The 25160-nt window shown below is 42.6% G+C and overlaps 1 protein-coding gene across 4 annotated transcripts in view; it reads right to left on the bottom strand.

Annotated features, from left to right (window-relative positions):
• Positions 1–553: 553 nt before the first annotated feature.
• tom1l2a (target of myb1 like 2 membrane trafficking protein a) overlaps positions 554–25160 on the bottom strand; it is an 86032-nt gene continuing 61425 nt past the window's right edge. Inside the window, exons 9-16 of one of the 4 annotated variants that reach the window (XM_084071170.1) lie at positions 22290–22332; positions 20008–20227; positions 15883–16003; positions 14823–14898; positions 13363–13443; positions 6392–6451; positions 3733–3769; positions 554–3376 (exon numbers count right to left, since the gene is read on the bottom strand). In XM_084071170.1, the coding sequence (XP_083927296.1) occupies positions 3204–3376; positions 3733–3769; positions 6392–6451; positions 13363–13443; positions 14823–14898; positions 15883–16003; positions 20008–20227; positions 22290–22332 (811 nt within the window). In that variant the 3' untranslated portion in view covers positions 554–3203. Of the gene's footprint in view, positions 3377–3732; positions 3770–6391; positions 6452–13362; positions 13444–13571; positions 13629–14822; positions 14899–15882; positions 16004–20007; positions 20228–22289; positions 22333–25160 lie in introns of those variants that run through there. The other 3 variants (XM_084071171.1, XM_084071172.1, XM_084071173.1) reach the window with 3 other exon arrangements.

Raw genomic sequence — 25160 nt, 5'->3', positions numbered from 1 at the left:
ACGTCCGCTCGGCTTGGGACGGACAACGAGCCGGATGTCGTGATGATAACGTCTCTCAACTCTGAGCTTGATTCAATATGTCAAGACGTGACATTGTTAAGTGATGATTGGTCATTCAGGACGACGTAACATTCGTTGAAATGGCTGAGAAGTGTGCTGTGATTATTTAACCACTTATAAAACCTGGCGTCCGTATTTTGGGCGTGTCATTATAAGCAGTGGTGGAAAGTACATTTACTTAAGTACTGTACTTAAGTACAATTTTGAGGTATTTGTACTTTACTTGAGTATTTCCAATTTCCAATACTTTTACTTCTACTCCACTACATCTCAGAGGCAAATTTTATACTTTTACTCCACTACAATTATTTGAAAACTTTAGTTACTAGTTACTTTTCAGATATAGATTATGATATTATGAAACATACATTAACCACTTAAGCCCTATTTTATTCATAGGCTATTATAGCCGATCTACAAGCTCACAACGCGTCGCGATGCGACGCGTTGTGAGCTTGTAGATCTGCTATTTTCAAACATTTTAGTACTTTTACTTTTGGTACTTTAAGTACACTTTAATGCCAATACCTTTGTACTTTTATTCAAGTACATTTTTAATTCTGGACTTTTACTTGTAACAGAGTATTTAGATTCTCTCCCAGAGTTCGATAAGTCAATACTATATTGCAGTATTGATACTTTTACTTAAGTAAAGAATTTGAGTACTTTTTCCACCACTGATTATAAGCGGAATTTGTCGAGAGAAATGAAATAAAAACTTGCAGATCAAGCTACGTTCCCTATTCATCATACAATTAAATACATTAAGGGCTTAAGTGATTACGTCTGTTTGTCTGCAACTTCTGAAACAATTTTATAGACCCGAAACTCACTTTGCTTAAATAACGCGAAGTGTCGACAGTGAGTACCAACAAGTGGCTTTGTTTTATTTTTCCTTTTGATTAACACATCGGGTGCCGATCACAGTCTCGATCGTGTTTTCACATAGTAGCGCTCTGGTGCCGAACACGGTCCGAACCGTGTTTGGTGTCTTTTTCGTTTTTTCCCATACGGGAGGGGCTGGAGCAGCTTTGGGATCACCCACGGTGAATCTGACAAGGATGGGCCAGATGCATCATCGTGTCAAAAAGCATGGCGCACATCCGCTTCCGCTCTATTTCCTTCTCTAAAACCCCTATAACTCCGAAACTTTTTACGCTGGGGAAAATGACTCATTTTGTGTGCACGATCGCTCCGCCATTGTTACTCGCGTGAGCGATGTTATCGTTCCAGGCGTTAGCCAGCACCATCGGCTAAAATGGAGACATGCTTTTTTTTCTCATGGGATGCACGTCGTGGAGTCTACAGTTTAAACAGCGCTGCGCAGCTCAACGGTGAGATTTCGGCACCGAACGTAATCTGTTATTATAAAATGCTGGCACCCAATGTGTTAAGCAGAGTACTATTTCAGTTATGAAAGTTTCAAAGCTAATGAAGTATCTATTATATTTGGGGGACGGCAACATCAAAGTTAGCGTGTTAACGTTAGTCACTCTGGCAACAACACGCTAAGTAAATAAACGCTTCCGCTTCCAGACGCATCTCAGTATTATATCTGCTTGTATTATATCTGCTTTAACCCATTAAGACCTGGAACTGTGTCATTTTTAGATTTGAGCTAAAAAGCATTATTTTACACTTTTGGGCTATTCAAAAATAGCAGATATACAAGCTCATAGCGCGGCACCGAGTGCCGCACTACGAGCTTGTAGATCGGCTATTTTTGAAAAATCGTGAAAATGTGTGCAAATCTTTGAATATATATATTTTTAAGGCGAACATTTTTAACTCAAATCTTTGCTTCTTGGGGTCCCTGGAACAACATATTTTGATGGGGGTCCGAATACATATCATTTTGGGGGTCCTTGACGTGAAAAAGATTGAGCACCACTGACATAGAAACATACGTTTTTCAGAAAACTGTTGAGATTTAGGAGACATGTAGAATCGGCTTCAGGTCTCAATGGGTTAACGTTAGTCACCCTGGCAACACGCTAAGTAAATAAACGCTTCCGCTTCCACAGACGCATCTCAGTATTATATCTGCTTTAAAAAGAAATCTCAAACTGGAATATTTTGTAGAAAAAGAATGAAGTTCCCATGGATGGACGATAAGACATGACACAGCGCTAGTACTTAGTACAGTACAAACCATTAAAAATAATAGATAGCATAAAGTAGCGATTAGCTAAACGTAGTAAAAATGAACACAGTATCATATACCTCAACATTATGTCACCTCAGCAATGCGTTAACAGTGCCACCGCAAGTTTAGTTCTTTAAAGCTGCAGTCCATAACGTTTCTGTCCCAGACCTACCTGGACCAAGCGCCAAAATTACTACCGGAAACGGAAAGCCAGTTTGGGCAGAGAGGGTGAATTGAGCTTTTTTTCTCCTTCGTGAGAACCAACTTTTCAAGGTTTTAAAGAAGGTTTTTCAAATATAGATGTTATATCATCATTCAAATGAGTGCCGCACTGCAAGCTTGTAGATCTGCTATTTTTGAAAAATCATGAAAATGTGTGCAAATCTTTGAATATATACTTTTTTGAATATAACTCAAATCTTTTGCTTCTGGGGGGGTCCCACGAACAAAATATTTTGAGATGGGATCGGCGGCCAAATACATATAATTTTGGGTGGTCAGTGACGGTTGAAAGGCTTGAGCACCCACTGATATTTAGAAACATACGTTTTTTAAGAAACCTGTTAGGATTTAGAAGACATCTTGTAGACGTTTCATTCGTGAGAAGTTATGGATTGCAGCTTTAACCAAACATTCAGCTGGTTTTTAGGTCCTCTTCCTCCGGTGGAGCGTCTATGTTGACATTCAGTACGGCTTAACGAGCTAACGAGCTAACGAGCAGCTCTCTCCACAGCTGGAGCAGATCAACACGTGGATAGAAAGCGGCGATGATGCGATGCTGCAACGGTGACAGCAAGCATGTGGGACCTCGTCTGCGTCGGCTGGGCTGGGCAACACTGGCGGAAGGATGGCGAGGAGGAGGTGAATGCTAGTCGCTCGCTACACCCCGCCCCCCCGCCCCCTGCTGGGCAGCAATGGAATGGGGCTGTAATTAAGTCCCCCAGGGGACCCGAGCGAGAGACAGACGGGTCCCTGGGGGGGAAGTGTCTTTTATTTTTTACAAGGCAAAGAGGGTGTCCTCCGTCCGTTCAGGCTTCTTGTGGGAGGAGCTCCGGCGAGGGGCGCCGACCACGGCGGCGGGACCGCCGGGGTTCCCTCCTCCTCCTCCGGGGGGAGACGGTAGCGAACCTTCCACCACCTTCACTCGCTCCTCCAGGAACTTATCGAACTCTGGGAGAGACACAAAAAAATTGACTGGTCAAGGTTTGAAGGCATCCACCTTGAAACGTTGAGAAAATGAGGAAAAACTGGCCAGTGGCAGGAGATTAAAGGGATAGTTCACCCCCAAAATGACTTTTTTCCTATGGATTAGTCACCCCCCATGGAGACTTGAATTCGTGGATATTTTTTTTTGTTTTTGTCGCATTCCTAAGCCAATAATTTGATGTCTCCTTTGTGTCTCTACCGGAACCGCTGCCAACCAGTCCGCTGGTCATCAAAATATCCATGAATTCAAGTCTCCATGGGGTGACAAATCAATAGGAAAAAAGCATTTTTTCTTTAAAGCCACAATGGTTCCACCATACCTTCACTGGTCACCCCTTCCTCAGCGCCGTCACCTTTCTATTGAGACAAAAAGAACAAGTGGTCAGTCTGATTCTCAAACGGTTCGGTTAGCGTGGAGTCACCTTAACCACAAGGGAGCGCTATAACCTGACTCTAATTAGGCGCAATTTCCTTCAATTGACAGAAGTTTGTTGTGAGAAACTTTGCCAAGAGACTTGGTGAAGTGACGAATTCTACAAGTTCACATTCTTTCGCCATGTTTTGCACCTGCGTTACCTGCAAGTCGCCAGGTGTACAGTATAATATGTGAAGTGTGTTTGAGCAGAACGCTCCTTTCATCATCCCTCATCATCCTGTGTATGAGTAATTTAGGCGAAAAGGTCGGTAATACTATGCCGTTTATTGAGTTATTTGTCGTTAAGTTACAATCATAATCATTTTCTCTCTCACGGACAGGGCTGTCATTGGAAGGAGTTGCACCTTAGAGAGATTATCCGTACCCTCTGATTGGCTCGCGTTTAGGAGTCACCACTGTGAGTGAATAACATGCAATATGTATCGTCTCTGTCGAGTGGAAACCTCATATGCCCAAAACTTTGAATTTTGAAACTTTGAAAAAGGATTTGAATTCAAAAATAGCAAAAGTAGCTGCTGCCTTTGATGCTTTTGTGTGACGCTGTAGTATGATCAAGTAGGGCGTTAATTTAAGAAAAAAAACTCAACAAGTTCGAATATGGAGATAAGAGGTTTCTGTCCGACAGCGAGGATATTGTGTTTCACATACCATACATAACTCAAGCACCTGTTAACCTATTAAGACCGGGAACGCATCAGTGTCATTTCAGATTTCTTCGGGCTGTTAAAAAAACAGCAGATATACAAGCTCATATCTGCTATTTTTTTAAACAGCATTTTTGCAAATCTTTTAATATATATCTTTTTAAAGCAAACAACTCAAATCTTTGCTTCCGGGAGGATTCTACAAATGTCTTAACAGTTTTTTGAAAAAGAAACGTATGTTGCTATACTATCAGTGGTTCTCAAACTTTTTTCATGTTAAGGACCACCCAAAAATGATATATATTTGGCCACGGACCCCCATCTCAATATATGTTGTACCAGGGACAACAAGAAGCACAGATCGGAGTAAAAAATGTTCGCTTTAACACATATATATTAAAAGATTTGCATATCCGCTATTTTGGAATAGCCAAAGAAATCTTAAAATGACACAGATGAGTTCCCGGTCTTAATGGATTCATTACCCACACAAACCAAAACAAAGTTATAAAGTCACTGGTGACTAGTGTCAACTTTCCTCAGAAATGATCTGTCCAACACATCACAGTACATTTCCCACACAGGTTCACACACAACAGGAGGCCCTCCCTCTGCGCTATTTGTACATCAACCACCTCTTTGCATGCAGAATAAATGAATGACCACGTCATTCCTATTATTAGCCCTGCTAGACTGTTGTTAGCGCTATGCTGTAAGTATACGTGATCTAAACATCACACACACACACACACACACACACACACACACACCGCACACTGTTATCATGGTGAGTTGATTGGTGGAAGGAGGTTAGATAAGAAGACAGAAATGGTAAACTTTATGGGAAACTATAAGGAGAATCTATCCAGTTATAATGAGAGGATGGGTAGGGATGACAATGTGGTGTTAAAGGAACACAAACAAACAAAAAACCCCAAAGAGAAGAAGAAGAAGAAGGAGAGAGAGAGAGAGAGAGAGAGAGAGAGAGAGAGTAGGGATGCATGATAAGTCGTTCATCATGTCGTATCGTATACTTTAAAACTAAAAGGCAACATCGGTAAATTCGGTATTCGACAAATTGTTCTGATTTTTTTTGGCTATATTTAATTTTATTATAATTTAATGGTTGAAAAAATATATATTTTTGTGATGAGGCTGCAAATTCAATCAGTGTTTTGTGGGGAAAGCTTTCATAAAAGCAAACAAGTTGAAAAAATGTAAAGTAAAAATAAAAGTTATTGAACTAATCAGTAGGCCTAATACATCTTTTTTTTATGTCTGCATCTGCACCCAGAATGTATTTATTTATTTATGTATTTATTAATGTATACGTTTATTTGGACGGAACAGTGCATATTAATGAACATTACATATAAAATGTAGTGTAAATACACCAGATTTAGCGAGAATGCTCATTTCCATTCATAGTCCCCATACAAAAAAAGGCCTAGTTTTTACCTAAAATATAAGGACACCCAAGAACACTAGAGAAACCTACATTTTAGCCTATTTAAAAATGTTCACAAGTTTGATTGTCCATGATCCATTTCTTTTGGTTTGACCTTAAAACATTAAGGTTGGACACCCTCTTGTATCAGAGGGCAGATTGTTCCAAATAGCGTTTCCTTGAACTGAAAAGGAATTTTGCGCAAAGGTTGAATCAGTTAGTGTATAACGGAGCTAAGGTAAGCCCTACTGGAGACTTGTATTGGAATATTGGTATTGATATCAGTGGATTTGACTAGGCAAGTACAGTAATCTGTAAAAATGTCAATATTGTGCATCCCTGAGAGAGAGAGAGAGAGAGAGAGAGAGAGAGAGAGAGACAGAGAGAGAGAAAGAGAGAGAGAGAGAAGGTAAAGTTATAAATCAAGTTAAATCAAGGTAAAGAATTCTCACCACATCAGTACAGAGCCACTCCTCTATGTCATCCATGACAGAGGACTGCAATACTGGGATCTATGGAGCATGGAACACCAGGGGACCACCGCAAAGCCACACGCACACACACACACACACACACACACACACACACACACACACACACACACACACACACACACACACACACACACACACACACACACACACACACACACACACACACACACACGCACAACAGAACCACACCCAAACCCGCCATCCAAAAAAAACAACAAACAACACAACATAAAAACAATAATCACCAGAAGCTCAGAAAGAGGAGGATGACAAACAAGAAAACCAAAGAGAATCAGAGAAAGCAAAGCAATCAAAACAAGCTAAAGGCAAAAAGAAAACACTTTGCTGTGCCCACACACACACACACACACACACACGCACATGTACGCACGCACGCACGCACGCGCACACACACCACACACACACACACACACACACACACACACACACACACACACACACACACACAAACTAGGGCTGGGAAATATATCGATATTAAATCAATATTACATCGATATCATGATATGAGACTAGATATCGTTTGGGATTTTGTATTTCGTAATATTGTGACCTGGCATAGGTGTTGTCTTTTCCTGGTTTTAATCCCTTAAGGTTTTTATCCCATGGGTTTTCAACTGGTGGTCCGTGAAGGCATTGCATGTGGTCCCTGACCATGCATTTAGTAATGTAGGAAAGTGAAGATTTGTACTATATTTTATTTTATCAACCACTAGTTGAGAAACAGTATGATGTATGTATGCTGACGCATAAATGTTGTCAGTTACTTTGGATTTCAAGAACTTCCACAGAAACGGGAGTTAGAATTTCAAGGGAAACTGTACCGGTTTACCTGGTTGAGTCATCATTAGTAGGAAATGTGCCCATATCAATCACATGTGTCTGCTTGCTCATACATATGTTGCAATGAATCAGTTAACATGAGTTTAATATGGAGGGTTAAGAGAACAGAATAAGGGCAACCATGGGAAAGGAATGGATAAGTGGTTCTCAATCTTTTCTGAGCTCTGGACCACTAGCATATCTCAGTTAAATAATGACTGTTAAGGGCTTGATTTAATTCACCTCGAATTAACAAATTCAATTAAGGCCTTAACAGTCATTATTTAATTTCAAGCTTTTCCCCCCACACCACGCCCATATCCCTCCTCCCAACACAACAGTGGTCCCCAGGTTGATTCTTAGTCAGGGTGGTGGTCCCTGGTTCATAATCAGTTGGAAACCCATGCCTTAAGCCTTATATTATAACATTTGCGAAAATAGAATATCTACACTGCGTTGTGAGCTTGTAGATCTGCAATTTTTGGAAACTTTGTGGTTTTTTTTTAAGGCAATTGATATTGTCACAATATCAATATTGAGGTACTACTCTGTGACTGTGACATTAGATTATTTTCGATATCGCCCAGCCCTAGCACACACCAGTGTTGATTTTATCAGCAAATTTTGATTTAGTTTTAGTCATAGTCTTTTGAATGAAATTCCATTTAGTTTTAGTCAATATTTTAGTCATCTGAAAAGTTTACATTTTTGTCTAGTTTTAGTCGACTAAATATTCTAAGATTATAGTCGACTAAATCTACAGTTGATTTAGTCGACTATAATGTATATTGGCGGTGCCTTGACGGCTGATTTTACACTTGGTTGCATGCTGAAAATAGCCGATCTACAAGCCCACAACGCGTCGCAGCGCGACGCGTTGTGAGCTTGTAGATCTGCTATTTTCAGAGCGCAACACCCCAGCGCAACCAAACATAAAATGACTTGTCTTTTAGTTCTACTGGATCTCTTCTCCACTAGTCCCTCACTAACATTTTAGTCTAGTTTTTATCTGTTGACGAAATTGTCAATATATTTAGTCTTAGTTTTAGTCATCGTAGCTTAGTTCTTATTGAGTTTTTATTTAGTTTTCGTCAGTGAAAAAAGGTAGTCGACCAACATTTTTCGTCATAGTTTTAGTCGACGAAATCAACACTGGTACACACACACACACACACGCAAATACAAACACACACACACACACGCAATAAGCAGACAGACACGTGGTCCCTTCCCACCACGAGCCCCTGCGCTCACAAGCTTTCCGTCTCGTTGGGTGGATCCGCTCAGCTCAGCTGAGCGTCCAGAACGCTGCGTTTGGTTCCCAGGTCGTGTGTTGTTGCTCATTAAAGCCTGTGGCATCGACACGGCTTCAGCAGCTGCTGCTGGCCAATGTCACTCGCCCGCCGACGCTGCAAATTATCCCACATCGTTAGCTAATTAGCAAATGGCTTGAACATGATTAGGAGATTGATTGGCGAGGGAGAAGTTGAAAAACACAGGGACCCCTTGAGGACCAGGGCAAACACACTCTCTCTCTCTCACACACACACACACACACACACACACACACACACACAGGTTTGTATTGCTATACTTGTGCGGACATTTTATGACGCCGGATTTTATGAATGCCATTTTTTTCATGTTGTGAAAATAGCAAATCGGCTATTTTCACGACACCAGCACACAACTACAGTAAGGTATAAATCAACCCCTACACCTAACCTCTAAATGTCAAATCCTAACCAGAATATTTTCCTAATCTGTATCTCAAATTCTAGTAGACTTGTGGGGACAATTGGCCCACACAAATTTAGTAATACAAGTACACACACACACGCACACGCACGCGCACACACGCACACACCCACCCACCCACCCACACACACACACACACACACACACACGCGCACGCGCACACGCATGAACACGCACACACGCACACACACACACACACACATGCACACGCACACACGGAGCACACGCGAACATCGCTGCATGGCATGCAGTGACTGTGACGATGAGGCGGTCATGTCAGAATGGATGGAGATATGTGTGTGTGACTGTGTATATGAGCTAGGTGTTGGGGGGGGGGGGGGGGGGGGTCACACGGGGGGCTCAGGATGTTCAGTCACCGTTGTCATGCGATTTTCAAAGTCAAAGAGTCTGTTTTCTTTTATAATATATTGTTTAGCCCAGGGGTGATGCAGCTTTGATGATGGAGAGGGCCACTATATTTCCACACTCACTCCAGAGGAGCCACATTGCATATACTGTCGGGCCATTCTATGTCACACAAAAGTAGCAGCTCTATAAGCTCAAAATGAGTCGCAGTGCGACACGTTTTGAGCTTGTAGATCGGCTATTTTTGCTATTTTTGAATTGGAATCCAGATTTATTTTTTTTGCTATTTTTGAATTAGAATCCTGAAAAGTAACATTTTTATTTAATTTCAAATGCGTTTAGTTATGTTAACTTTATGAACTTAAATACAAATACATGGACATAAAAAAGACAATATAATTTGAATACTAGTCATTAAGCTACTATAATATAGACTGAAAGTAATTAAAGCGGGTCATGTTTGCATGTTTGGAATTGTAACGGCTGAAATCAATAATATATCAGTATTCCTATATTAACCATGCGGGCCGCATTAAGTGAAGGTGGGGGCCGCATGTGGCCCCCGGGCCGCCAGTTGCCCATGTATGGTTTAGCCTGATGCTAGGTTCTTGGTTTACCTAGATTACTGAGGCACTACACTGTCTCTATGCATTTGATGTATTACCATGTGTTTATCTGGATTAAGTGAAAACTTAAATTGATGCCAAATAATAGTCGTTTTCAACCAGGGTTTTCACGTGGCCTTGTTTGCCAATTAAAAAGATACTCTTTTTAAAATATGGAGTACCAAAGGGTTCATGGTAACACTTTACTTAAAAGGTCAGGTCTTTGATGTATTATAATCACATTTATAATACGTTTTAATGGCACTTATAAGGCTTCATAACACTTGTTATACATGTTGCATAACAACTTATAACAAAGACACTTTGTAAGTGACTAAGTTATGGTAGTTAAAATATGCTGTTCCACTGAGGGTATATTTCTTATTATGACCAGCACCCAAATACTTCACCAGCCTTATAAGTGCACTATGATGCATTATACATGTGATTATTAATGCATTATAGACCCGACCTTTATTTAACCCATTAAGACCGGGAACACATCTGTGTCATTTTAGATTTCTTTGGCTATTCGAAAATAGCAGATATACAAGCTTGTAGATATACGAGCTTGTAGATCTGCTATTTTTGAAAAATTGGTGCAAATCTTTGAATATATATATATTGTATATAAGCAAAAATATTTAACTCAAATCTTTGCTTCTGAGGGTCCCTGGAACAAAATATTTTGAGATGGGGGTCCATGGCCAAATACATATCATTTTGGGGGTCCTTGACATGAAAACTTTTGAGGACCACTGACATAGAAACATATATTTTTTTCAGAAAACTCTTAGGATTTAGAAGACATTTTGTAGAATCCCCAGAAGCAAACATTTGAGTTAAAAATCTTAAAAAATATATGTATTCAAAGATTTGCACAAATATTAAAAATAAAATAAAATAGCAGATCTACAAGCTCGTAGTATATCTGCTAATTGTGAATAGCCAAAGAAATCTAAAAATGACACAGATTCTTCCCCTGGTCTAAATGGGTTAATTAAAGTGTTTCCGGGTTCATTCAGTTCATTTAGGGTGAATAAACAACAGTCAAAGTTAGCTGCATGCTTTCTGTTGACCAGGACAGAGAGGTCATGCAGAGTGCTTTTGTTTGGCCCGTGGAACAAAACAAATCACAGGCCACACACACACTCAGGTGATGCTGAGCCCACATCAAAGTGCTATTGAGAGAACAGAAGCCTCTTCCTGAATAAAGGCCCTGGTTTGATATAATATAAACCAGCACCGCTGCTGGGAGTTTCCCCGTGAGAGCACAGTCTCTGCCGCAGTTTCGGAAGTAAGGCAGGTCAGGAAGTGTAAAGCAGGTCACAGGAGTTTCAAAGTCACCCATGGAGAACAAGAAAAAAGAAACAACAGAGGCTGTGTGAAGGGGAACGGAAGGAGTCACTGTGTCGTCGATATACCGTTTAAAAGTTCATCACAGACCGCCCGCCATAACTTATGTTTTCTACGTTCAAAAGTTAACACAAAAAAAGATATATTACTTTGAGATGGTGCATCTGTTAGTTGATTAATTCACTACAACCTGTTAGGACTCGAAGGCCGCCGGGGCTAGTCGCACAAAAACAACACATCTAGTCAATTATTTAACTCTAGTTTTTCACTACTGGCTGTTAGAGTGATCGAGACAAGAGGATAAATAACAAAAGATACTCATGGCCACACAGAAGTCTCCAAACGTGCAGAAACCAACCGTTCAACAGCGACAGTATGTTTTACTGTTTGGATGGTACAGTAAGTCAGTGGTTTTCAACCCTTTTCATATCAAGGTCCATTATTTATTCGGCATTTGAGCCACGGAACCACCGTTTCATGAGATTTATAGCCTCTCAGACCCAACAATATTTTGTTGTCGCTGGATACGATTCCATCCATGCTGTATTGATGTTGGTACGATAGGAGAGATAAACAGGCAAACGTTGATCGAAAATAACAATTCTACATTCTCTAATTGTGTAGACTTCTTGTAAATTAAGCAATACAGATGTTTAACAATCATTTAACTCTTGAGAGCGTAAAATGAAACCAAATGGACCCGTAAGGGTCCATTTGGTTTCATTTTACGCTCTCAAGAGTTAAAGATCTACCCAATAAGGGTCCATTTGGTTACCAACCCTCCATCATTTATAGCTGGGGACCACCTGGAACCCCGGACCACCGGTTGAGAACCACTGCTGTAAGTTATCACTACGTTTAAACGCTGCACGACATGTACACATGTTTAAACGTTTAAAACCTGCTGTGTAGCTGGAGTATCAGCAGCACCCCTCCATAGATATTAGTGTGTGACTTGTTACAAGAGTTACGTTTGACTGAATGGAAGCCCGCCCGCACACAACTGGCCCACGCTTGTCTCTCTGTCCATGGCGGAGGAGAGGAATGGATGGAGAGATTTACGGGGATGGATGGATGGATGAATGAATGGGAGAACCAACAGGCAGCAGAGGGGAGGGTGGAGTCATTAAAACATCCACGTCTCTTTAGGTAGAAAAATATCGTCATGTGGCCAAGTCACAGCACTGTTGTTCCACAGAAACAGAAAGAGACACACACACTAGTGCAGTGGTTGCCAAACGATGGGCCGTGAGTCTAGTTTAGGAATAAAAAAACATAAGTAATAAGTAAAAAATTACAAAAAAATAATAACATTAGTAATAAGGCACCGGCATACACAGACGTGTTTCAGCGCCAAGCCTTCTTCAGCGTATAACACTACAGTATACAAAAGGTTATGATTATTTTAATGTACTACATCAGTAGTACTAGAAAATGTGCTCCTCGGAGCACAGGTCTCCGCCAGTACGGTTCCGGATTAATCCTGTCTTACCTCACTTCAAAAAATATACATTATTTTTTGAAGTGACACACCTATTTATAGGTCTCTATTTCATCATGCGTCTCGCTAGCCAATCAAAGCACACCCTTTCAACATATTGTCACGTGTCACGTGAAGCTTGACCAAAGTTAGCTTGGCGGACACAAGGAAGGACGGAGACGAAAACATACTCTCAACCTCTGGCGGAGACAAATATGGCTCTAACCTTGAGATTTTGACTCGTTTGACAAACCACTGCACTAGAATGTCTTCTGACTAAAGCCCTCACGGTCCCTGCCTGCTGTCTGTTGGGGGGCTGCAGCGCGGGTTCCAAGTTCAACAGTCATGGAGCATGGATGGATGGAGGGATGGATGCGTCGGGTTGTTGTTACGGATGACGTGAGAGAGAGAAAGGGGCGACAATAAGGGAGAAGAAGGTCCATGAGACCGTGGTGGACTGACGCAGGGGGGGGGGTGGGGGGGTGCGGGGGGGGGGACACGGAGTAATGTCGGTACGTCCTCACCATTCCTTGGGTGATAAGCCAGCTGTCTATGGGCAGCTCCTGATCTGCCGGGATCGTTTCATCCCCTATAACCCTCACCAGCTGACGAGTCACATGACCACAGAACGCCCCGCCCCCAACACAACACAGTGTAGAAGAGAGAGAGAGAGAGAGAGAGGGAGAGAGACAGAGAGAGACAGAGAGAGAGAGAGAGAGAGAGAGAGAGAGAAAGATAGAGAGAGAAAGAGAGACAGACAGAGAGAGAGAAGTCAAATATGAAAGTGAAGCTAGAAGAGGGATGGGAGTAGGAAAGGCGGGGGGGGGGGGGGTGGTGGAGAGAAAGTGGGAGGGGTTCATTCCATAATGATAAACATAACGAGGAGAAGAAAAAAATGAAACAGAAAAAAAAACTCCTAAGGGTTAAGGAAGGTGAGGAACTAGATAGATAGATAAGGTCACATGAGGATATCTGGCACCCCGCCCCGCCCGCCCGGTGTGTGTTTAATACACCCGGGGCTGTGTGTGTGTGTGTGTGTGTGTGTGTGTGTGTGTGTGTGTGTGTGTGTGTGTGTGTGTGTGTGTGTGTGTGTGTGTGTGTGTGTGTGTGTGTGTGTGTGTGTGTGTGTACTGTATTGTATAATAGTGTACATTCAGATCACAGAAGCCTGTGTGAGATAGATTATAGGTGTGTACAGTACAGTACATTCTTTGGAAGGTGCACTGAGGACACGGACTGGAAGGCAGGGCTTGTAGGAACTTATCTTGAATCACATTTTAATTCCTGTTCCACAAACCCCACTGGCAGCGGTGTGACTGAGTGTGGTTTATAACAACTATGTGACTGTGGTATAGATCAAAGACCTGTTTAACTCATTCCCTGCCTAGAACGACTAAAACGACTTAAAAAAAAAATATGTTTACCAAAGACCAAGGAGATATGATTTTTCGAAGATCTAGACTCCCATCCACTTCCTTGTTAACTTTAAACTTAGAAATTCTGTATCTCGGCTCCTGAGTACTTTTTTTTTCAATGAAAAATCTTGGCAGTGGGCAAACGCGGCCAGAAATAAGTCAGGCAGTGAATGAGTTAAAAACACATTTTAGTCAGTCAGTCTGCATGTGACAGAAGTGACACATGTGATGTCACTCCACAGCAGACTGCAGACTGTCACATGCAGACTGGAGCAGGAAAGCCACACTGTTATCGTCGCTGTCAGATGGAAACCCTTTTTTATTATTGAATATAAACAAATATAATATAATATCTGATCTACAGTACAAGCTGCTGTGAGCCTCTAGATGTGCTGTTTGAACTATTCCCTCTGACACTCTTTTATGACAAAGAACAGCATTCATTTACTAAAAGAAACCATAACATATGGAGATATGAGGTTTCTGCCCGACAGCAATGATATACTGTATACATATATACACATATATATATATATACTACAACTCCCAGCATGCATTGGTGTACTCACCCCTCCAGTGTTGTGTTGCCTGACATCCAACGCAGAGGCCAAGCTTCCCAGAGCCTGAGGATCCTCGTATTTTACACTACACACGCACACGCACACACACACACACACACACACACACACACACACACACACACACACACACACACACACACACACACACACACACACACACACACACACACACACACACACACACACACACACACACAGTGTTGAGATGCAGACAGATCACAGTCGTATCAACAATGTCCAAGATAAGATCATGACTTGAGGAGATAATATCTCCTGAAGCACTTCTAGAGTCCATATCATGGGGCCAACACTCAGCGATCTACAAAGCTTGTATATCGGCTAATCCCCATAGCCGATATATAATCGGATATAGCCCTATAATCGGCAAATCAATTTGGTCGAGGGAAAAAAGGAGTAGGCCAAGTATAGACCCAGTCATGAAGTCTATAGGGCTTTATGTGGTTAACTCATTGCCTGCCATGGACAAATTAATTTGTCAAATTCTGCTATGGCAAATGTATTACACTATATATTTTTGGCAAAACATGCTATTTTCAACTTGCCACAACTATGGAACAGATTACCGCTATTGGATATCCCCCCCCCCCCCCCCCCCATTCTACGAGACCCCTGTGTGTGTAATGAGGGGATCACAGATCACAGAAAACATTCCATGATTTTTCAAAGGTTGATAAAATCGCTCGTTTTCGCTGGCAGTAGCGTAACACTATTACACTATTACTCTGGCAGTTAAATAGTTAAAAGCCCTGTAGACTTCTGAGCTTGTAAATTGGCAGTTTTGGGGACAACATGTTCACGACAATATTTTGGAGCATTTGTCATAGTATGAGAACTGGACCCAGGGCCCGGTGGTACCAGGCAGGGTGGTACCAGGTTTAGAGTGGTACCAGGTTTAGAGTGGTACCAGGTTTAGAGTGGTACCAGGTTTAGAGTGGTACCAGGTTTAGGGTGGCACCAGGCCTGGTGGTACCAGGTTTAGGGTGGTACCAGGTTTAGGGTGGTACCAGGCAGAGATGGAGACACCTACTTCTTGCGCTGGTCAGCCAGGGAGCTTCCTCTGGTGTGGGCGAACATGTCAAAGTCGTCCCGGTTCTGGCCGGGAGCCGACAGACTGGCCAGGGTGCCGCTCACACTGTCTGCTCCCACGTCTGGAGGAATGGGAGAGAAAAGAGACAATAAAAAGAGTAATATAGTAAGTCATTTAAAACAGTGGTTTTCAACCTTTTTTCATGCCAAGGACCCCTACATTGATATACATTTGGCCGCGGACCCCCAACTGAAAATGTTTTGTGCCAGGGAGGGACCCTCAGAAGCAAAGATTTGAGTTAAAAATGTTCGCTTTAAAAATGATATATATTCAAAGATATGCACACATTTTCAAGATTTTTCAAAAATAGCAGATCTACAAGCTCATAGCGTGGCTGAGCTTGTATATCTGCTATTTTTGAATAGCCAAAGCTAAGTGGTTAAAAATGATTGTGACGCTATTTTAACTCATTTTGCTGGGGACCCCCTGGTACCCCCCCCCCCCCCCCCAAGGACCACTGGTGGTCCCCGGACCACTGGTTTAAAACCACTGATTTAAAACAATGACAAGACAACAGCCTCCGTAACCGTGCCCGACTGTGTCGCTTACGGGAAAAGATCAGATCTACAAAGCTGAGTATTTTCTGGTGCCCAAGGGGAGGGGAAATTACTTTTACGGCTTCACCCAACAGACGGCTGCTCAGATGGCTCATATGAGTGCATGGAGGCTTGGGGGTATGGGGGGGGGGGGGATCTCAAAGTGGGGTCCAGGGATTCGGGGTTCTTCTAAAACAGGGGTGATGCAACTTTGATGATGGAGAGGGCCACTATATATTCCACACTCACTCCAGAGGAGCCACATTACATATACTGTCGGGTATTTAAACTTTTTTTGGTAAATTAATGCCGTACTTCGCCATACTATGTCACACAAAAGTAGCAAAAATAGCAGATCTACAAGCTCAAAACGCGTCGCACTGCGACGCGTTTTGAGCTTGTAGATCTGCTATTTTTTAATTGAAATCCTGATTTTTTCTTTTTTTGCTATTTTTGTATTGGAATCCTGATTTCAAATGCATTTAGTTATACTTATGTTAACTTTATGAGGTTAAATACACATACATTAGACATAAAATAGACAATAGAAGGTTTATACTAGTCATTAAGCTACTAGTCTGGGAGTCTGGGCGTTGGAGCTTGGACAGCAGGGGCGCGGCCACTGCGTTGTGATTCAAATCAACAGCCAATGAAGAAAAGGGGATGGGATCCACATGCAGTGGGTGTTGCATGTAAATAGGAGCGACGGGAAGCAATTTCTCCTTGAGAAATTGCTCCTTGAGAAATTGCGGCCGCCATTGTTGTGTACTGCTGTTTGCCTCTCGTCGGACTTTTTAGACGAGTTGCACAGCTCTCAGACTGGTAAGAGGCGTGTCCGCTAACATAAAATAGACAATAGAAGGTTTATACTAGTCATTAAGCTACTAGTCTGGGAGTCTGGGCGTTGGAGCTTGGACAGCAGGGGCGCGGCCACTGCGTTGTGATTCAAATCAACAGCCAATGAAGAAAAGGGGATGGGATCCACATGCAGTGGGTGTTGCATGTAAATAGGAGCGACGGGAAGCAATTTCTCCTTGAGAAATTGCTCCTTGAGAAATTGCGGCCGCCATTGTTGTGTACTGCTGTTTGCCTCTCGTCGGACTTTTTAGACGAGTTGCACAGCTCTCAGACTGGTAAGAGGCGTGTCCGCTAAGATTCTGAGCGTAAATTACATCCCGCCCACAAATACCAGGGCTCTGGCCCAGAAGTTCCTCGCCAGAGCTGGCGAAAACTTCTGGGAACTCAGATTATTAAGCTACTAATATAGACTGAAGTAATTAAAGCGGGTCATGTTTGCATGTTTGGAATCATAACATCTGAAATCAATAATATATCAGTATTCCCATATTAACCTGCAGGCCGCATTAAGTGAAGGTGCGGGCCGCATGTGGCCCCCGGGCCGCCAGTTGCCCATGTATGTTCTAAATGGACCCTTACACTCTGAGAGTTATGGGAGGACATTGAAATAAAAAAAAAGGTTTGAGAACCACTGGCCAAGCGGAGGGTTGAACCGGTGACCTCCCCCGATGCCCAGAAGGCCCCTCTCTCTCCCTTTCTCTCTCTCTCTCTCTCTCTCTCTCAGCCTCACCTCGGCCGCCCCAAACTGCCAACCCGTATACAGTAAATGAGGCTGTAATGTCTCTATGAGGCTCGGCCAGAGAGCGAGGCGATAGGGGTGTGTGTGTGTGTGTGTGTGTGTGTGTGTGTGTGTGTGTGTGTGTGTGTGTGTGTGTGTGTGTGTGTGTGTGTGTGTGTGTGTGTGTGGTCGGGGGGGGGGGTCATTAACTGTGAGTTATGAAACTGGGCTTCCTTCCAATTAGTAGCCAGATTATGAGTCCTCTTTACCCTCTGTTGCCCTTTACCCGTCTACAGAGACTGGGCTGATCTGCTCTGTGTGTGTGTGTGTGTGTGTGTGTGTGCGTGCGTGCGTGCGTGCGTGCGTGCGTGCGTGCGTGCGTGCGTGCGTGCGTGCGTGCGTGCGTGCGTGCGTGCACGCTTGCGTGCGTGCGTGTGCGTTAGTGCGCATTAGGGCTGGTAACTTTCCTCAGAAATTATATTCGAATATTGGTCTTAAAGGGGCTACACCATGAATTTGAAATTTTTCTTCATTTTTGTGTGTTTTTGGTCTCCCCCACCTCTCTTCTGTTGCAAAAAATACCTGACTTCGAGCATGCAGGCTTTCATAGGCTATCTGTGTTTTTTATGTAAATTGGTCTGAAAACAGTCCGTCAGATTTGTTCCCCCTGCCTACGTCACTTCAGGGAACAATTCCTCCCGTTTTTCAGTTCCAACCAAAAAAAATAAAAAACTTTTTTTTTCTTTTCTTTTTTTTACTTTTTCCACACAGAACCAGGAGATAACATGCATACAAACTGGCTCAATAGCGCCCCGTGCCAAACAGGACAATGTGGTATTGCAGGTGAAAGTGCTTTATAAGCCAGAGAGAAGTTAGTTGGAATGAGTATATCTGAGGCTTGATTTAGGCTCAAACCTTTTGAAAAACGTTTGAGGGACATAAACAATATGATATTAAATATTATTATTATTTTTTTAATTCATGGTGTAGACCCTTTAAAAATTGGCAGATATTCGAATATATTCGTATATTATTATTATTATAAAGAAAAACTTTCTTAGAATATTAATTTTCATATTCGAATATACATATTTTCCCCATATTCGAGGAATATTCAAAATTCTAATATGAATTTACCAGCCCTAGTGCGAATGCGTGTGTGATACAGTACATCATGAAGCATGTGTATACATTACAGGATATTAAATGCTGTGTCTCTCTCTCCACACTGAAGATACAGACATTCTTATCCTTGGGGGCGGGCGACCACAGCTGAACGGGTAGAGAGAGAGAGAGAGAGCACTGCCTGGGAAGCAGAAGGTCGCAGGTTCGATTCTAGGCCCCGGCAATATGTCGAGCAAGACACTTAACCCCCCCTAAATCCTCATGCAGCCAATGAGAACGGCTGCATTCATTAACATGGAGCGGGAGAAAATCAGCGTCTTGTGCGCTTATGCTTGAGTGCCTGCTGAGTTCCTATACATATAGAAGCCCTCAGCTGGGTGAAGCTGAAAACTGAATTCCCCATTTGAGACCTGAAGCCGATTCTACATGTCTCCTAAATCCCAACAGTTTTCTGAAAAACGTATGTTTCTATATCAGTGGTGCTCAATCTTTTTCATGTCAAGGACCCCCAAAATGATAAGTATTTGGCCGCGGACCCCCATCAAAATATTTTGTTCCAGGGACCCCCCAGAAGCAAAGATTTGAGTTAAAAATGTTCGCGTTAAAAATATATATATATTCAAAGATTTGCACACATTTTCACGATTTTTCAAAAATAGCAGATCTACAAGCTCGTAGCGCGGCACTCGGTGCCGCGCTACGAGCTTGTATATCTGCTATTTTTGAATAGCCCAAAGTGTAAAATAATGCTTTTTAGCTCAAATCTAAAAATGACACAGTTCCATGTCTCAATGGGACAATGGACTGAAATAGGGGGTCCTTCCTTACCCAGTCCAGCCAGGGTGGTTGACAGCGTGGCCGGGGATGATGCTGCTGCTGCTGCTGGGTTGACCCGGGCGGGGGAGGAGGCCGTAGCCCCCACCGCCCCCGCCACCGCGGCGGCGGTGGGTTGGTGGTGCTGGGGGCTGGCGGTGGTCCGGCGGGTCACCACGGCCGGGGAGCCGGGGCCCAGGTCTATCAGGTTGTCCTCCGTGGCCTCGCTCAACATCTAAAAACGGGAGGAACGGTGCGTTTATTTATTCATTCATTCATTCATTTCTACTCTGATTGATAAACCACTTGATGAATGAATGAGTACAACACAGCTACTGAAATCAGTGCCTTTTAGAGCGTTGGTTCTCAAAGTGGGGTCCGGGGACCCCCAGGGGTCCTTGGGGTTGTTGTGTCTGATTTGCCAGGTGTGAAATTACACCATTTCACACCTGGCCAAATGGCCCCCTTTCTCCCTGACCAGGCTTGGATTCTCCACTGACTTTCCACTCTCAGATGTCTCCCGTCTGTAAATATACTTACGTTTACCGGGGTCCCCCATGGGTTTATGCTTGGTCCCCTACTTTTTTTCCCCTCTACACTAAATCTCTTCGCCCCCAAAAAGCTGATCTACAAGCTCACAGTGAGCATTTTTAGAATAGGGATGCTAGGGTTCATGTGGTTAACATGATGAAAATTATATGACATGTTCACCCTTCACACTGAGGGTGGGGGGTAAGATTTTAGATATCTTTGGGCTATTCAAAAATAACAGATATACAAGCTCATAGCGCGGCACCGAGTGCCGCGCTATGAGCTTGTAGATCTGCTATTTTTGAAAAATCTTGAAAGTTTGTGCAAATCTTTGAATATATGTTTTTTTGAGCAAACATTTGTAACTCAAATCTAAATCTGGAGCAGACTAGAGCTATTGGCTATAGTTTGTGGGTCAGTGCTAAGGGGGTGGGGGGAGGGGGGGGGGGATTTGGAGGCAACACATTGGGATCACAATTTCTGGTGTTGAATAGGGAGATAATTTTTAAAGGGATAGTTCACCCCCAAAATGACATTTTTTTTATTTTTTTTTATTCATGGATATCTTTTAGTTTTTGTCACATTCCTATAAGCCAATAATTTGATGACCGGCAGCGGTTCCGGTATAGGAGACACCAAGAGTCTCCTTTGTATCTCCAACCGGAACCGCTGCCTATACCGGTCCGCTGGTCATCAAATTATTGGCTTAGGAATGCGAAAAAAATATCCATGAGTCTCCATGGGGTGAAACATATTTTTTGGGGGTGAACTATCCCTTTAAAACATTGGTTCTATACAGAGACGCTTGGTGACTGGAAGTGACATGGGGGGGGGGGGAGGAAGGGGGGGCAGCACGTCTAGTCTAGTGTCACTAGACGGTGGTCCGTAACGTTGACATGAGTCAATGTTACGACATGATGTGTCAACATCTATCCGGGTGTCACCAGCGTTCACTGACTGCCCCCCCCCCCCAGGCTGGGCTTTTTGACCGCCTGTCCCCCCACTACGTCTGTCATACTTGCCTGCATCAGCTGGCCGCCACACAAAACAGACAAGAGCACACGGGGTAAATATTGACCCAAAAGAAAGAAAAAAGAAACAGCATGCAGTGTAAAAAAGGAAATGTTCCCATGGACTGGACACACATTGACACATTGGCGGGTTTACTGGCGGACACAGTCATGTTGAACTGCAGCTACAGTGTGTCTGGATGATCACGTGGATTAAAGCAAAAGAAAAGAAAAATAGCAGATCTACAAGCTCATAGCGCGGCACTATGAACTTGTAGATCTGCTATTTTTTATTTAAATCGTGAAAATATAAAATCAAATATTTTAATATATATATATATATTGTTTTAAAGCGAACATTTCAAACTCAAATCTTTGCTTCTGGGGGATTCTACAAATGTCTTCTAAATCCTAACAGTTTTTTGAAAAATCGTATGTTTCTATATCAGTGATTCTCAAACTTTTTCATATCAAGGACCCCCAAAATTATATGTATTTGGCCGTGGAGCCCCATATGAAAATATGCTGTTCCAGGGACCCCCAGAAGCAAAGATTTGAGAAAAAAAAAGATATACAAGCTTGTAGATCTGCTATTTTTGAATAGCCAAAGTATACAATAATGGTTAAAGTGGTTACACAGATGCGTTCCCGGTCTTAATGGGTTAATTTAAAATACACTGAGAAAAAATAACAAGGTAGCAGCTACAGTATACTGTATCTGAGATGTTTGGAAGAATCCTTTGAAAGTGAACTCACCCCGTTGTTCTGCGCGGCTCTTCCAGATCTGTAGCGCTCGTATCTGTGGGGCGAGAGAAGACAAAAGGAAAGCTGTGTTATTTAAGCCATTCAATCGGGGAACGCATCAGAGTCATTTTTAGATGTCTTTGGCTGTTCAAAAATAGCAGATAAGCTCATAGCGCGGCTGTTATTTTTTGAAAAATCGTGAAAATATGTGCAAATATTCTATTTTAATTTTTTTCAAAGGGAACATTTTTGACTCAAATCTTTGCTTCTGGGGGGGTTCCTGGAACAACATATTTTCAGATCATTTTGTGGGTCCTTGACATGAAAAAAGTTTGAGAACCACTGATATTATAGCAACATAAGTTTTTTCAAATAAACTGTTAGGATTTAGAAGACATTTGTAGAATCACCAGAAGCAAAGATTTGAGTTACAAATGTTCGCTTTAAAAAAAATATATATATATATATATATTCAAACTAAATAATTTTCACGATGTTTCAAAAATAGCAGATCTACAAGAGCTTGTATATCTTTAAGAAATATTAAAATTACAGAGAGGCATTCACGGTCTTAACCCATTTAGACCTTAGGCCGGTTCTAAAAACGCCTTCCTAAAAAATCCTGACCTAAGTTTTCTGAAAAACGATTTATTCAAAAATTACAACAAATGTTGCTATATACTGTACATAGCAACAGGAACCCCAAAAGGGGTCCTGAAAGGTATAGTTATAAATAGGGTCTTCAACAGTTCCAGGCTAGCATATCGTTGCTGTCGGGGCAGAAACCTCTTATCTCCATATTCTAACTTTTTGTGTTTTTTTTCGTAAATGAATGCCCTTCTTGATCACCCTACAGCATCACACAAAAGCATCAAAAGTAGCAGATCTACAAGCTCAACATTGTGAGATGTATAACTTTGAAAGAGTAAGGCTTGAAGTACCTGTCCACCACCACAGAGTCTACGGTTTGAATCCAACACCATGCATTCTGGCTTTGCTGATCGTCTATACATGTTCGGGGGAGGGGAAGCCAAGCGAATAGTACATTTATTGCTAAGCTATCGGTTCCTACGGGCTGGGGCGGAGTCTGTAAGCAGGGGGGGGGGGGGGTAGTTCAGGGGGGGGGAGTAGGACGGGGGTGCTACATCCTCCCGGTGGGGGCTCCTCACTGGCAGGTTGAGCCAGTAAGGCACGAGAGCGGTGACAACACAGAGATGTCAGAATCAGAATCAAATCAAAATCTGCTTTATTGTCACATCGCTGGTTTACAGTTGTAAAAAAAAAAAAAGACATTTTGAAATTGCTCCATCATTTTTGTTGTTTTCCAGAAAGGGAGATGGGGAAAAAATGAGGGGAAGGCAGGGAGAAGTAGCCTGGGACCAGACCAATCTTCCAGTGCAAAAAAAAAATTGCCCTCAGCGATTTGGGTCTGGCACCGCTCCGTTGTGAATCCATTTCCTGCTCCCGAAGTCTGGGGTGACCAATCAGGGCCCAGTATTCAAATATGGGAGACTGTAATTGGTAGTTGGTTGTAGGTCTAACCAATTGCATACAGAGCCATTGTTTTGATCCCGCCCCTTGGGAAAAAAAACGTCCTCATAGAAGCACCAGACTCATATCCACGCAGTGATATAGTCTGGCTACACGAGGCTAAGGGAGAAGAACATCTAACATTAAATAAGCATGTCAACGGGAACGTAAAAAGAGCAAGATATCTACATATATACACACTACAGCATAAGAGCAGCAGATACGCATGATTTAAAAAAAAAATGTATCCCACGGTTTTGTAACCCATTTTTTCACCCTGTGCCAATTGCCTAATCGTAATCCTGGGCACTACTCTCCCTCTGCCAGCCTAGGGAGAGCCCGGAACTGAGCTCATGCCTCCTTCTAATGCATGAGGAGCTAGCTAGCAAGCCGCTTCTTACATGAGGTTAAGCGTAAGGTGGGAAAGCAGTAACACATTGGGTATACAGTAGGTCCACATAGTGACAGGTGTGTCTGCATGAGTAGACATAAGGTGCACATAAAAGAAAAGCTGCAACTCCCATCGATGAAGATGGGTGTGTGTGTGCGTGCTCTCTCTCCTCGGCTTCCACGATCAGCTCCTCGGTCTTGTTTACGTTGAGGTCGTTGAGGTTGTTCTCCTTTCACCAGACTGACTGACAGTCACCTGACCTGACCTCCTTCCTGTAGGAAAATCTGGCCTATAACCGTGGTGCCGTGCCGTCAGAGTACTTGATGATAACGACGTTGGAGCTGTGAGTGGCTGTGCAGTCATATAGGGTCAGGGGGTCAGATGTGACGTCGTCCATTCTAACCACCTGGGAGTGTTTTTTCGTCAGTCTAGTATCCAGTCGTACAGGCTTGAGTGCAGCCCGGGGTCTCTGGGCCAGTGTTGATTTTGACAGCAAATTTTGATGTAGTTTTAGTCATAGTCTTTTAAATTAAATTTCATTTTGTTTTAGTCATATTTTAGTCATCCGAAAAGTTTTAGTTTCAGTCTAGTTTTAGTCGACTAAACATTCATAATAAAAAATATTTTGGCAGGCCTTGATGGCATCAGTAGTTCTACTGGATCTCTTCTCCACTTGTCCCTCATATGCTAGTTTTTATTTGTTGATGAAATTGTCAATATATTTAGTCTTAGTTTTAGTCATCATAGCTTAGTTTTTATTTAGTTTTCGTCAGTGAAAAAAGGTAGTCGACCAACATTTTTCGTCATAGTTTTAGTCGACGAAATCAACACTGATCTGGGCTTTATGTCAAGCCTGGCTTGCTGACAGACTACGGGTGTTGAAAGCCGAGCTGTTTGTCCACCAACAACACGTACTTGTCCTTCAGCTACTTGTCGTCCAACGTGCGAGAGGACGGGTTGTG

This window comes from Gymnoscopelus microlampas (genome assembly GCF_963454915.1).
Source record: "Gymnoscopelus microlampas genome assembly, chromosome: 11".
Classification (NCBI taxonomy): domain Eukaryota; kingdom Metazoa; phylum Chordata; class Actinopteri; order Myctophiformes; family Myctophidae; genus Gymnoscopelus; species Gymnoscopelus microlampas.
Note: the sequence above shows the minus strand (reverse complement) of the source record. Positions and strands in the feature narration are given on the sequence as shown.